The 16,243-nt window shown below is 23.4% G+C and overlaps 1 protein-coding gene across 1 annotated transcript; it reads left to right on the top strand.

The window, feature by feature from the left end:
* The first annotated feature begins 6,220 nt into the window (after positions 1-6,220).
* On the top strand, positions 6,221-15,944 carry LOC129605191 (uncharacterized). Its single transcript, XM_055514789.1, has 19 exons — positions 6,221-6,467; positions 6,778-7,255; positions 7,345-7,418; positions 7,490-7,689; positions 8,276-8,391; positions 8,445-8,661; positions 8,753-8,949; positions 9,011-9,137; positions 9,221-9,553; positions 9,642-9,818; positions 11,937-12,198; positions 12,347-12,725; positions 12,832-12,905; positions 13,900-14,099; positions 14,181-14,296; positions 14,574-14,984; positions 15,053-15,182; positions 15,310-15,645; positions 15,709-15,944. Exons 1-19 carry the CDS (start codon positions 6,254-6,256, stop codon positions 15,892-15,894), a joined length of 4,227 nt encoding a protein of 1,408 aa, XP_055370764.1. The 5' UTR covers positions 6,221-6,253; the 3' UTR covers positions 15,895-15,944.
* Positions 15,945-16,243: the final 299 nt, after the last annotated feature.

Raw genomic sequence — 16,243 nt, 5'->3', positions numbered from 1 at the left:
ATATGAAGTTTTTTAAGAATCCTTAAAGATCAAGAACAGAAGTCAAAAACATAAAATTATTTCTTCTATTGGGAAAAATATTTCATTTGCCAATATGTAATTCTTGCCAGTTTGTTGAAAATTTTAACTCAAAAAAATTATTGACTCTGAAATAATTGTATCGGTTATATCGATTTTCAATATTATCTTGTGAATTGGAAAATATATGGAATTATAAGATGATTAATTTAAAGCTACTTTTTCTTTAAATTTCCGGATCACATCAATTTGATATTATTTCAATAATAAAATATCCTTTTAGAAAAAATTACGTTATTGACAAAAGTGAATTTAAAACATATTTAAAGTAATTCTTCACTAGCTCTTTCATTGAAGCTTGTTTTCCATTTTGAACAATTTTTAATAGTTTCGCATTTGGAGATTAAATATGAATTAAAATGATATAATATTAATGAATATGTACTCAAAAAAATGCAATTTATTTTATAAATCCACATTGAATCATAACTGAAATTTTAAATAATATAGTGCTTATTTTATAAGTTGAAAATGAAGGTTGTTTTTTATACTATTATCAATATAGAAAAAAATCAAAAATTTTATCAAAATAATTTGGTAATAATTATTTATAATACTTCCAAAATGTGCAATTATGTACATAAATATGTACATGTATTTATATACATTTTTAATTTTTTATTTAGTTTTCAACTTATTAATTAATAATTTTAGGAATTTGTTAAGAAAATTTATTAAAACTTAAGGCAAAAAACACCTTTTAAAAATTAAAAAAATAGGTATCTTAATGATGCAAGAAAAAAGAAAACCATTTCTATATGAAAATAATGGTTTTTGCAATTTAGTTTGATCTTAGAAGCTATCTTATCAACTTTTCGATTGATTAATCGAAAAATATTATGAAGTTTAGAAACTGTTTCACATTCTTTTTACAAAAAATTCACTTTTTATAACTGGTTTTTTGTTGAATCTTTTTTAGTTTTTCTTGTTGCTTCAATAGATATAAAATAAAAAGGGCATGTCGTAAAATTAATATGAAGAACATTGAGTATATTTGATTATGTATATTTTTGCAATATATTTCAGGTATAAATGAAGCTTTTAGTATTCAAAGATATTATTTTTACTTGAATGTTCTATGAAAATGTGAATTTGAAATGAAATAATTTATTCTATTAAAACATATGGGATCATCAAAGAAATTTAAAACTTAAATCTTAAAACTAAAACTATAATTTGTTTAATTTGAAATTGGTTTATTGTACACTTCGCAGTGTGTATTTTGATATTTAAAAAAAGTATGTAAAATTTGAAATTACATGCAAATTAACAAAATTTTAAGAATAACATTTTAGGACATGAGAAAGTGTTTTTTTTTTTTTTTAAATTACTCATAACACATTCAAATATAATGTGAACAATTTTATATTTTTAAATTAATACCGTATGATTAAAAAATTATTTAAAAATAAAAATTCTAGCTATATTATAAAATTTATATACTATTTTAATCTTATATAATATTTATATGAATATAGTTTTAAATGTGCCATTTTTCATGATAATTTGCACTATTGTTTTAAAAATTATAGTTTTTTTCAAAATTTTAAATATTTACTCTTAAAAAGTAATAAATTCTTTTTCATTATCTGGAAATTGATGGAATTTATAAACTTAAAAAAGAAAAAAATGAGTTTCATAGAAAAAATAAATTGGCAATAAATCTGTGATAAATTTCGGAAGAGTATTTTTGAAATCTAAATCAAAAAAATTAAATAATTATAAATTAAAACAAAATTTTCTGTTCGACAAGAAAAGGGTAAATTTATCTAAGTATTTAAATTAAATTAAGTGTAAAGAAAGGAAAGTGTCGAAGAGAAATGGTAATAATGTTAAACCTGTATATTTATACCTTAATGTAATAATTTTTAATTTATTTGTATTAGAGTGGATTCGTGGTTTTTATTATTTCTCATGCAAAAATATCACAGTTCTTATAATTGTTATAATTTATATATTATAATAAGTCTTTCTTACGCAACAGTAAGGTAAATTTAGGGTAAAAATTGGATCTAAGGTAATTCTATTTTATTTAATTTACGTAAATTTATATTTTTTGTGAAAAAATTCTTTGTATTATAAAAAATTTTTAAATTTAAATGAAAAAAAATTTGTATTTTATATGCTTTTGGCTGTATTAAATGTAATAAAAAAAGGGCAACTTATACAGAATTTTTAAATGTTTTCTGTGCTTTTCTTAGCCTACATTGGAAAAACATTGATGCATAATTTAAATTATAATATAATTATTGAAGTATTAAAAAACAAGAAAGACCTAAATATAAGAAATCTTTTTTGTTTTATTAAATCGCATTTTAACTGTTTTAAACAAGCTTTAATTAAAAAACAATGCTTTTGTTTAGAATACAGCAAATTAATTATATTTATAGAAATTTGAAAATTATTTAAATTGCATTTTAAAGTATTACTTTAAAATAAAATTTGTGTATATTAAGAAAACATTTCGAAATTAAAAAATAAGATTAAATTTAGGTATTTTGCAAGCGCACAGATTTGATTAATCGATGCTGGTTTGTTCTAAGACTTTTTTTTTATAAACTTAGACTATTTATTTTCTTTATAGTTTTTGGCAATCATATTATATACTCTTAATTATATGACAATAAAACATTTAAATTTGATTCCTATTTTTCATTTAAATCTTAAGCATAATTTTATATTAAGCTATAAAATTAAGTTATAAACAAATACTGAATCAAATTATATTGATTTAATAAAGTAAATGTGTATGCTAAATGACGATTTGTAGAATAATGATATTGTCATTCTATAATTATTATTTTATTGTTTGTAAGGTGTTAACCTATTTCTATATCCTGTTTTTATAAGATAAGAGTAAATTCTTTTGAAAAATCAAGAATAATCTTTATTCGTGGGAAAAATTATGTTTTAAAATAATATTTAAAATTTTAATATAAACAAATTGCACAATGACTCATTTATTCACCACAATTCTATTACGACCTTTAATAAATTATATACTATGTCTAAAGCAAAAACACAATATGCATACTGAAAAATAAATGTTAAAATATTTTTTGTCCTTAAATTTTCTAGTGTCCTTATTTTGATAATACATAATATAATTTAGGTAATGTTTTTAAACATTTTTTTATTATTGTGACTGCATTTAGTAAACTCATCTAATTGTTTTTAAATTAGTTATAAATTATTTTAGTAAACTTTTTAATACTCCCAAAATCATAAATAAAATATAAGGAAAAACTATTAAATATTGTATTTGTAAACCCACCAAAATTAAAAAAAAAAGTGAAAGAATCAATATCAAATAATTCATATGACATAAATAACATAAAGAGTATTATTGAAAATTAATTTAATTTATATTTTAAAATATTGATAATTAGAAATTTATTAAAAAAATGTAACAACCGCCTTTATAATTTTGTAAACTTTTATTTTTTGAAGAATTTAAAATTTTGTTCATCTCAATAAGAGAATCAAATCGTGATGATATGTAGAAAATCCAAACTATTTACAATTATTTTTTATTGTAAAAAACATCTTTTTTGTTTCTTATTCTATACATATGGTACGTTGAAAGAGTGTATCAAACATGGTTGTTAATTTTTTTTTATGATATAGTTTTTCTATTTTCAGTTGTTATTGTTAGTTTTAACAAAAAGTTTCATCGCTTTAAAAAGAATAAAGAAAACTATTAAAACATAAAATAATAATTTAATTGGACAAAATTTTATCAATTGTATTTAAATATAATTAAAAAAAGAAGTAATAATATGTGTACTTATATATATATTTATATACATACATATAAAATTATTAAAATGAAATATATTGTATTATTATCTCAGTTTAGAGTTAAAGCTTAAAAATGCACATTTTCAAGATATGCTATGCGAATAAATAATATAAAATTGATTATATAAATTAAATAAATGTAGATTTTCAATAAAATTAAATTAAAATATGTGAAAATCATTCACGGCAATTTTAGTAATAAAAATATACAATTGTAGACTTAAGACTGTTCTAGATTGAAAAAAAAGAAAGGAAATTTCTAAATTTAAGAAAAAGAGAGGAAAATCTGTTTTTCGTCGTTTAGTGTTTAGGCTGATTGTTGCACAGTGTATTCAACATTTTCTGATAATTTTCTTTTTTATTTTATATTTCAATTTTGAAGTTTTTCGGAAACTTTGAATACTTTCTTTGTTGAAATCTGAACGAAATAATCAACAGGTAATTTGATAACTTGAGATTATATAAATATAAACTTAAAGAAAATTTAGGAAATTGGTAATTTTCAAAGCAATTGCACTCTATTTTGAAAAATTTATTCAAAATATAATGTAATATAAAACGGAGAAAAGATTGTCATTCCATATTTATTTTTCAATTTTTATTTTATTCTTTCCCATTTTACAATTTCAACAGTCAAAATGTTTAGTTTTTTTAAAGTATATATATTTAATATTACTTAACAGGAATATACTCGTATGTATATGCCTGTTAAGTAATATTAAATATATATCATATTCTAAGTTTTCGAGCATTTAAAAAGATTCTTGACCTTAGTAGTAAGAATTGAATTTTGTGTTTACTTTTTTTTTTGTAAACTATATGAGTGCAACTTGAAAAATAATTAATTGTGATAATTTTCTTATCCATTCAAATTACATATTATAATTTCATTTTCAAAATATTCCGAGCTTGTTTCGGAATCTATTTGTTTTTTTTTTTTTAATTTAATGAATAAAATGTAATATTATTAGGCTAATTAAAAAAATCAATAATCAAAATTTAAAACATATCTTAAATGTTGGAACATTAGCAACACTATTTAATCAATAAGTTAAATTTTAAATAATAAAATTATAAAACAATTACGTATAATAAAAAATCTGCAGTATTATATTGTATAATAAGATCATCATTATTTGAAATGAATACATGATGTGAAAAAGAAACAAAATATTGATTACTCAAAACTTACATACAAATTTAATTATTTAAAATTAAATTCGAATTTTTTATTTTGAATTTATTTAATAAAAAAAAGCAAATATTAGCAGAAAAAAATTAAAACGCATAAATGTGGTAACTGCTGTTGCAGCAACTAATTTTTAAAAATTATTTTTATCGATTATTATTTCAAATTTTTTTTTATTTTAGAAATATAATTAATAATAACATTAAAAATAAAGAAAACATAAATACTCTGTTCCTTTTATTTAAAAGTAAATATATAATTAAGGTTTAAACAAAATTAAGTAGTGTATTTAAACATGAAAGTTTTTCAACGCTATAGTTATAAATTGAAAATTGAAAGAGGAATAAAAAATTATTAATTATTAATTATTATATAAACAATTTTTAAATGTAATTGCTTCAATAAATATCATAAAATAAAATATCTTAATACAGTAAAAATGTTTAGTTTTACTTTACTACTCAATTTTCTTTATTTCATTTTTCACATTAGTAAATATTTTTAAGATTCAATAAAAGAATGCAGATATATGCCAATAAAAAAATGTTATGGAGGAAGAATATTTCAATTAAATTTTGCAATTGACAACTTACGTTGAACTTTAGATTAATCCTCTATTCTAGATTAAGTATAGTTACAGATATAGGCAAGAGTTTTTACACAATATCCAAGCCTTCATATATTGGCATAGAGTGATTTTTATTTTTAAATACTTATTATACAAATACTTATAAGTACTTATACTTAAATACTTTTACGGTGGGATTAAAACATTTGGTTTTTTGTATGTCGTTATTGTATTTGAAAGAATATTATTTTCATTCAGTTACCATTAAAATGAATTTTTTGGTGACTTTTATACGGTATGCTTTTTTAGTAGAAACTGAACAACTTATTTCAAAAAAGTTCTTTTAAATTTGCAAATATTGTGTGTACTGTTTTAAACACCGATTATTTACGATTTTAGATTATTAGCTGAATTGTTTAATTAGTGTTAATATAATAATCTAAGTAATCGAATAGATACTTAGATTATTATTAGATAAGTACCACTTATATGCATGTCGATTTATTCAAATTGAAATAGGAAAAGAAGTATAATTTGTCGTTCTTTTTAAAATAAATTTTAGTTTAGTTAAGTTTGAGCTTCGGTATTCTTTTATACGCTTTTTTTATTAAACAGAAATGAGGAAAATACATAAAATATTTAAGTTAATAATTTTTATTTTCGGCTTTTCGCTTTTAAAGCTTTCGAGTGCAGATAAGGAAATTACTTTCAAAGACCTTATAAGTTTTGAATTTTATCAAAATGTTAATTTTGAGCCAAATGAAATTTGTTCACAACATTTAAATGCTGTTAAAGAAGGATTAAATAAAAGGGAAGAGTGGGCTTTACAACGTAAGATTGAAAAAATTCTTATTTACATTTCAACGGAAGTATTTATATGAATTTATTTTGTGAATTTATTTGAGATTTTTTGTTATGTAGTTACAAATATTTTAATAACATACGCGTATTATATGAGATTTTTTGTAAAGTAAATGTTGGAATTTCAATTTTATGTTCGAAGTGGTTTCATTTGCATATCACATACAAAAAACCATGTGTATTCTTTGTAAATATTATGAAATATTATTATAAAAATTTTTTTTTATTTTACAATTTTTGTTAATAAGTTTTCATTTTGGTGATATTTTAATTTTTGCAGTAATTGATTCATGGGGTAAAATACCTTCCGGTATTATGAAGGGTAATTTTATAAATTTTGGAAATTTCGATCAATGTTTGCAGGTTATTAGCGATGAAAAAATTGAAAATGATTATTTAAAAGGCAAATATTGCACTGCAGTTTTACCATTAAAAAATTTTATTCCTGTATCACAATCTCTTAATGAAATAAATTTATTAAGAGAAGTACCAGTTATGGTCTTAGGTATAAATAACAAATTAAAACAAAATGAATCAGCTTCTAAAAATATTTCCGAAATTGTTAATAACATAAAATTACAAATTGGAGTGTGTCTTCCAAAAGTATGTGAACCTGAATTTGTGGATGGAGTGATGAAAAAATTTTTGAAAGATACACTCGGTATCGATTTGAATGAAACTGAGGTAGTTCTTGACTCTGCGAATTGTGGAAAGCATCCTGATGATATTCAATATGAACAAATTGATTACATTGCCATGTAAGGACATAGTCCAAAATTATTTATTATGTACATAGAATATTTTTTTATGCATTGATATAACGAATATAAAATTGTTCTTGCTTCAGAACATTTTTCTCACTTATCGCTGCTATGATGATATTTAGCTCAATTTATGATCTAGTAATGCAACATTTAAATAGTAAGTATATTTTTTGATTTTTGTATTAAAAATTCACAAAATAAATACATATGTATATATTTTTCACATAGAGAAGGGACAAATTTTATTAACATCATTTTCAATTTTATCAAATGGAAAAAAATTATTTGCACCATCACTACCAAATTCGGATAATATTATCGGATGTTTGAATGGAATTCGTTGTTTATCAATGTTGTGGGTAATATTTGGTCATTCTTATGCATTTGGTGCTGCTTTACCTTTTATCAATATGTTTGATATTGTTGAGGTAGGTTTTTAAAGTACATATTTATTATATAGCATAAAGCAAATTTATTTAATTAGAATATGTTGATAATAAAACTTTTTGCCACAGTACGTAGAAATATTTCCTTCTAACCACATGTTGTTCTTCTCTTTTAATGCCATCTTAAATTTTATATAACCGCTGACACACGTTTTATATTGATCAAATAAGTTTGATTAAAGTGTAAAGGATGAAGACGAAATGTTCATTAAGAGTAATAACATAAACATAATCTGTAGTCTAGTTCAATTTTTTAAATGTGTTCTGCAATGCCCACGCTCCAAGTTTTTTGTTCTTCCAAATTTACGACTGTTTGCCTATGAATTTTCTAATTTTTTCACAAATTACTATTTTCCATACATTATGGTATTATATCATGATAATTCTAGATAGGATACTCCATCTTTTAATGGATTTCTGCGTCACACTATTAATTGTAAAGTATTCATTGGCGGTAAATATTGTTACCAATTAACCTACATACATATGTATATGCCCATCTTCTTACAGTTTTAAACTAAATTTAATTTAAACTATGTTTTTGTTATTAATTTTTGTTCGTTTGTAGTGGAAATCTTCAGTATTTGCTCAAGTAATTTTTAATGCTAATATCTGTGTTGATTCATTTTTCTTTTTGAGTGGATTCCTAGTAGCTTGGATGGGTTTCAAAGAGCTTCATAAAAGGTGTAGTACAATTGTGTATTTAAATATTTATAAATCTTACATTTATTTTTCAGTAAAGGAAAATTAAATATTCCTCTAATGTACTTTCATCGATATATTCGTTTAACACCTGTTATTGGAGCTACAATCCTGTTCTTGTTAAGCGTATTTAAATTTTTTGGTAATGGACCATATTGGCATTTAATTTCTACATATTCACACGATCATTGTACTAAATATTGGTGGACAACATTACTTTATATTTTTAATTATGTGAATCCTCATGAACCAGTATGCAAAAAAAAAACAAAATAGAACTTATTGGATTTTATCAATTAAATTGTATTTAACTTAATTATATTATATTTTTATGATATTGTAGTGTTTATTACATACATGGTATTTGGATGTAGATACGCAACTGTATTTGTTGTCACCATTGCTTTTAATTCCAACTTATAGATGGGGACGCAAATTTTTATACCCTGTAGGTGCAGTAGTATGTATATTGTCAATTGGATGTTGTTTTGCGACACACGTGATATATAATTTTCCAATGATTCGAGTTGAAGGCACTGGGTAAAACTGAGTTGATTATGGTTGAAATATTATATTAAATTTAGTTTTGAATTTTTAACAGAGAAAAAGACTTGTATACATCAAAAATTTATTATGCAACTCATACGAGAGCATCACCATGGGTAATAGGATTTGTTCTTGGATACTTCATGTTTACACATAAATCAAAGCGGTTCGTAATCCCTAAGGTATGTTGTGTACAATATAAATATAGTTGTACATTCTCATAAATGCACTTTTATTCATACTATTTAAAGTTATACATTTCTAGATTTTTAATTTTGCTGCATGGTTGATGTCAGTGTCTATAATTTTAGCAATTGTTTTTGGACCGTATTCACGGTATCAAAATGGTGATGTAGCGACAACACTAGAAGCAGCATTTTATGAATCGTTTAAACGTTTTAGTTGGGCTGTAGCTTTGTCATGGATTGTTTTTTCATGTCAGAAAGGATATGGTGGAATTATAAATTCATTTTTATCCTATTCTTTTTGGACAGTTCTTGGAAGATTAACATATTGTATGTACATATGTCATATGTTCGTTTTAATGCTTAATTTCGGACGATTAAAAACCAATATGTATTTCAAAGATTATGACTATGTATGTAAATAAATTTAAACTCAGTTTATAAAATTAAGTTAAGACTATTGATATATTCTACATTTAATTAAAATATTTTTTATTTTAGCAATTAACAATATGGGGCCATTTTGGTTTAACCGTGTTTGTTTCAATTATAGCTACTTTAGCATTTGAACTTCCAATTTTACAGATGGAAAAAGTTATATTTGGTACAAAGAGAAAAAATGCAGATAGCAAGAAATCAGAATCAAACACAGATTTATATGGTTTAAAAAAGAATAATGTAGAGTAAAGATGCATCTCATACTGTAACAGAACTAAATTTAAATTATTTTAGAGAAAAATGTTATGTCTTAAATTATACTAAATAGAAAAATGTTGTCTTAAGTTTAATTTTTAATTGTAATTTCTGCAATCCTTTTATTTCTTCTTTTGTAATATTGAAAAATAAAATTGTGAAATATAGTATAATTATATGTATGTATTTAAGAAATATTAAAGTCAGAGTCCTTAAATTTTACAAACACCGGTTTGTTGATAATTTTTCATTCAAAAAAGTAATAATAAGTTCTTAAGATACTGGGCTGGAATCAGAGTAATTTCAGAACAATGAAAAGATCTGTGAATCGTATGAGTATAGCCATTTAAAAGATGTACAAATAATTGTTGTTTGATCCTAAATTAGAAATTAAGATATTAAATTTAAATTTGTTTCATTCACTTTCATCTGAAATTGATTAACAATAAAAATATAATGTGTGTGTACATACATTGTTACAATTAGGTTTATTTTTTTATAATTTTATTGAAATTTTACTTTAGATAACATATTGTGAATGTAGCTCAGGGAAATTCGAATTTATTTATTATTGACCATTTAATGAATTAAACGTTATATATATAATTTTATATTCTAAAATTGTATAGAAATAATCTATATTACATGCATATTTATTATCGTAAACCAGATTAAATTGAATTTTGATTAATAACTTTAATTTATAGGGACTACTGAATACAATAAAATAATCAAAAATGATCAATTATTTTAATGTTTACATAAGATAACTTTATCTTAAATATTTATTGGATAATCTTCCAATAATTATTTAATGACTAAAAATAATTAAACTGGACTTGTATTGTTTTTTATTATCTAAAAGGTAATTATGATTAAGCTCTGTAATTACGTTTAATAATAACATTTTTGGATTTCACATCATAAAAAATGTCTCGTCATGAAAAAGTTGGAATATAGTAAAATATGACTATAACAATTTTCTGTGCGTCAGATATTTACATACATATAAAATTTTTGTCCCAAATAGCTGTAAATATGCAAGAAATAAGTGTGTGCTACAAAATATAATAATATCTGTGTATATTGAGTGTATCGTTATTTTAAAATGTTCAAGATCTTTTAATAAATTCTATCAAGTTAATTATTTTTTCTAGTAAATCATTTTTTACTAGAAATGACAAAAAGGTGTTCGAAAGTTTAGGAATCAATATACTTTAACTCAGAACCTTTTTTATTTTTAAATAGTATTAAGTTTATATGGACTTTTGCTATTAAATTGCAAAGGAATATGATGTATTTAAGCTACTTAAGAATTGTAGAACTTTTAAGTTAAAAATTGGCTGCATGTTAATTTTTGTCAGTTATTCTACCACCCATCTTCTATTCCACTAAAGTTATGCTGCTTCGTTTTAAATAATGATCTTATAATGGAGTATGTTACATAGGTATTTAACTGTTACATGTCAAACAACTGACCCAGCAAAATTTTCATGATTCCTTTAATGAATTAAACCGTTAGATTATACTATTGTCAGACATGGCCAAAAACATTGTTTAGGTCGATTCTTTCTTTGTATATATAAAAAGACAATCTTGGAATTCAGTGGTAATCTATTAATTGAAGTGCATCGAATTACTAAAAAATTCTTCACATGTGATAAAACTAAAGTGTCAGTGGTGTTATCGAAACTTCATTGCTAATGTAACTGCGTTTTTTATACCCATCATTAAATGATTATAAATAATAATTACAAATTTATTATCTATATTAAAGTACTCTTAAAACTATAATTCAATACTTAAAACTATAAAAACTTAATTCTTTATTTTCAATCAGTTTTACAGAAGTAAAGCAAAAATCAGTTTGTTATTAAATTAAATTAACTATTATAATTATTAAATGCTGTTAAAAACTTTTCCAATTTTTAGTAAATTTTTTTAATTAACTAAAATAATTAGATATCTCTATTTTATGATATAAACACATATTTACATATTTAGAAAAAATTTAAAATGTTTTCAGTGCAAAAAGTATCAAAATTTTGTGTATTAATTTTAATTTTTTTTGAGTTTTATGCACAAAATATATTATGTCAACAGTTACTTTTTCCGGGACAGAGCCTCGATTTAAGCTTACTTAGTTCTATTGAACAATATTTGATAAAATCGAAAAATTTAATTAGAAATCATAATAAACATGATTATAATAATGCTTTTATTGAAAATAATTTTAATAATATTGAAGAAAGTCTTGTGCTATTCTATAATAAAACATTATGTGATTTGCATTTAAAAGAAATTGAAAATCAAGTGAGGAATTCAATTGTGAATGGCCAAATTCCAGAATTTTGGATTTTGCAATGTAAGTAAATATGACGAAAAACTTTATTCAATACACCATAATAATTAAAAAAAATTCAAAACATTTTCTATGTTTTGTATTTTCTATTCATGTTAATCTCAAAAAATCTATAAATTTAGTAATTCACTTTAGCTACATTTTTCTATAGTATTCGATTCATGGGGTAAACTGCCAGCTGGATTATTATCTGGTCATATGCGTGAGCTAGGTCAATTTGATCAATGTCTTAAAATAGAACATATATTTAAAGAAAAGAATTTAGGAATGTTCAAAGGACAATACTGTACTGGCTCAATACCATTAGAGCTTATAAAAGAGGCTCTCAATATTGATTTAGAGATGGCATCAAAAACAGGATTACAAGTAGGATTTTGTCTTCCAAGTACTTGTGAACCACAAATTTTAAATGATTTATGGATATCAATTTTGAAATTAATAACTGGAAAACAGAATATCAATGGAACCCTTGTTAGTGAATGTGTAACAAATGAACATGTTAAGTTTACTGTAGCTGATTATGTAGCACTGTAAGTGAAGAAAAATAATAAAATAATAATGTAATAAAAAATTCAATTTTTGCTGTATAATAGTTTTCAACATAAATCAGTTAAACGTCATGTATTTCTTTTGCAGTGTTATTTTTACTTTTGTTGGCCTTCCTATGGTGTCTAGCACTATTTACGACTATTTTAGAAGAAAATATAAAAGTAAGTTTATAAAAATATGTATGTATTAATAATCTCAATATCAGCTATATTGTATTTCTACCAGAGTTGAGGAATTTGTTGCTTTAATGATAATTGTACTAATGTTTCAACATGTAGTAATGCCTCCTATAACGTTATGTAAGTAAGGTTTTTTATTATATAACAGAAGTTTGACTAGCACAAAATCACATGACTGTTTTTATATATTATGTATATTACAAAATCTTTGTCGTACTCTTAGATTAAAACCAATTCTCTATAGATCTTTGTATAGATGTTTAATTTGTCTCGTAGATGTTCTTATATTCACGTGATAAAATTCCAAACCTTAATTGTATCGTTTTTTGATCTTTTTAAACATAATAACATTTTTTAAATTTTTCAAACGCTGAAGTAATGCGATTAAATGCACCTCTTAGCTTTTTTAAAAAAAAAACAGAGCTACGTTAAGCGAGGAAAAAAACGTTAAGTGGGGAAACGGTAATAGGAGGTATATGTAAGTTGAAAATAATAAAGACTCGGCGACATTTGTAAGTTTATCTTGCGAACTGGAAATATTTAATATATTGGTGCTTTTTCAAAATTACAGTTCTCATTTTTGTTCAAAATAATGTATTAGAACAAAGAGTATTTTGATGTTTACAAGTTTTCTTTAATCGATTGTATTTGTCACTCAATTGCTATTTCTGAATGAATTTTACTTCCTATTCAACATAGTTGTGTTGAAAACGTATTTCTTAATCACTTTAATTAGCCTTATGATATTGTTAGTTATATCATAAAAGTTTTATGTTATATTGCTGAGAATAACATTGTTGCTGAGCTTTATTTGAAGCACTTACAAGATAATTATATATATTATGATAAAATATAACAAAATATATAGAACATTCTTGTAAAAATGTGATCAGTAAGTCCTTTAAGCATAAATTTTGTAATATAATTTATAATTTATAAATTTACGGCCTTTTAATAAAGTTTTTTTTTCCGACAGGAAAGCCAAACAGTCTTCTAATTTCGTTTTCGATAATTTCGAATGGTGAAAAACTTTTCAAAATCTCTACAACGAAATCTCCAAATACAATTGACTGTTTAAACGGTATAAGGTGTATCACTATTGTTTGGATTGTACTTGGACACTCTTATATGACATTTTTTAATTCAAATCTCGTCAATGGTTTGGATGCTCTAGATGTAAATTTTTCTTAGTTCTACATAATTTAAAATATTTTTAAGCAAAGATAGATATTTTTTTTTAATTTAATGTTATTTCAGTGGATGAAAAGCTTCTTCGCACTATTTATGGTGTTTGGAACTGTATCGGTTGACACATTCCTTTTTTTAAGTGGTCTTCTGCTTACTTGGACTGCTTTCAGAGAAATGGAAAAAAGGTTTTTCTTGTAAAACTTTGTTGTTTTGCGTTAAATTTACTGATTTAGTCAATTTGTTATTATAAAAGCTAGAAAATAAGAAAAAACTTTTTAATTTTTCGTGACAAATTTGAAAAATAAATAAACTGAACATATTAAAATTATATCAGTATCAGTACGAATAAGAAAAAACCAATATACATATGTACACATGTATATTTTGTTATTGATACTTTTTTATTCGAAAAAATTTAGCAAAGAGGATTTTTACTTAACTCTACTTCATTATATTTTACAGTAAGGGTAAATTAAATATCATAATTATGTACGTGCATCGCTATTTAAGATTGACGCCTGCCCTAGCTGCAGCTGTACTGTTTTGCGTAAGTTTCGTAAAATATATTGGAAATGGTCCATTTTGGCAACAAACTGTTAAGAAATCACTAATACAGTCATGTGAGAGAAATTGGTGGGTTACGTTGCTTTATATACAAAATTATAAATTAGAAGGAGGCATTTGCTTACCGCAGACATGGTATTTGGGTGTGGACACACAATTATATTTTTTATCACCATTGCTCTTGATACCATTATGGAAATGGGGTAGAAAAATGATTATTCCGTTGATATTTTTAGCTCTATTATCAATAGCGTGCATTTTCACAATTTTTATGAAATATGATTTTTCTACTATAAAATCTAAAACAGGGTAAAATAATAGTATACATGTTATTGGAAAAATTTTCTCTAAAAAATATTTTAAATTTCTACATTAAGCTGGATGAGTGATAACAGTTTTGAGCTCACATATGTTCCAACACATACAAGATATGCACCATGGTTAATTGGATTTTTAGTTGGATATTTTCTGTTTGAAAATAAAAATAAAAAATTCAAAATGTCGAAGGTATATTTTCTATAAGATAACCATATTTAATTATAGTTAGGAATAAATTAATGTATAGTAGATAGCACTTCAAACCTTATTTTATGCTTTAAGTTAAATTACTTTTAAATAATGATTGTTTTTTTAGATCATGGCTTCAATTGCGTGGATGTTGAGTATTGGTATTCTGTTGAGTATAGTCATCGCTCCATTTAATCGAGTAAGGGAAGGTGGAGGATACCCAACAAAAGTAGAAAGTGCTTCATATGCAGCTTTTAGTAGAACATCATGGACAATTGCGTTAAGTTATATTGTATTTGCGTGTCACAAAGGTTATGGGGGAATAATAAATGATTTCTTGTCATGGCCCTTCTGGCAACCTTTTTCACGAATAACTTACAGCATTTATATTGTTCATTTGGCATTTCAATATGTTATAGCAGGAAATACAAAACACGATCAATATTTTTCTAATTTTAGTGTGGTATGTAATAGAAGAGGGTTGGTAACTAAAATTTAAATAAAATTTAAATGAAATAATTTTTAGATTTACAAATTTTGGGGTGACTTTGGATTTACTCTAAGTATTGCACTTCTTCTGGCGCTTGGTTTTGAGTGTCCAATAATTGAAATTGAGAAAATTATATTTAAGCGGGAAAGTACTGTAGTTTTAAACGGAAAGAATAATATTGGTCACAATCAAAACTGTAACAATACAAGAGAAACTCCGTAAAAGAATTCCGTTTTAATAAATTTTCATATTTTTAATCAAATAAAATAAATGAGAACTGTTTATAATTTTTTTTTTGTTCATTATCAGATATTTAAATTATCAGATTAGTTAAAAATATTGCCACTGTTTTCCAAAATCAACTTCGATTAATAAATTTTTTTTTAATTCACAATTATTAGAAAAAAAAATGTTCATTACATACATATATATATATACACATGTATGTATTTGTTTTTAAATTTTTTATGAAGACAGGGGAAAAAATGTTGATTAATACTATGTTAGAGATCGCACCAAATTAACATTGTGCAATCTCTTTCCTTGAGATTTCAAATTTTTAAATTTGCCG

Source organism: Condylostylus longicornis, unplaced genomic scaffold, assembly GCF_029603195.1.
Source record: "Condylostylus longicornis isolate FDR11 unplaced genomic scaffold, ASM2960319v2 ptg000013l, whole genome shotgun sequence".
NCBI lineage: Eukaryota > Metazoa > Arthropoda > Insecta > Diptera > Dolichopodidae > Condylostylus > Condylostylus longicornis.
The sequence above is the reverse complement of the archived record's forward strand: the minus strand, read 5'-3'. Positions and strand labels throughout refer to the sequence as shown.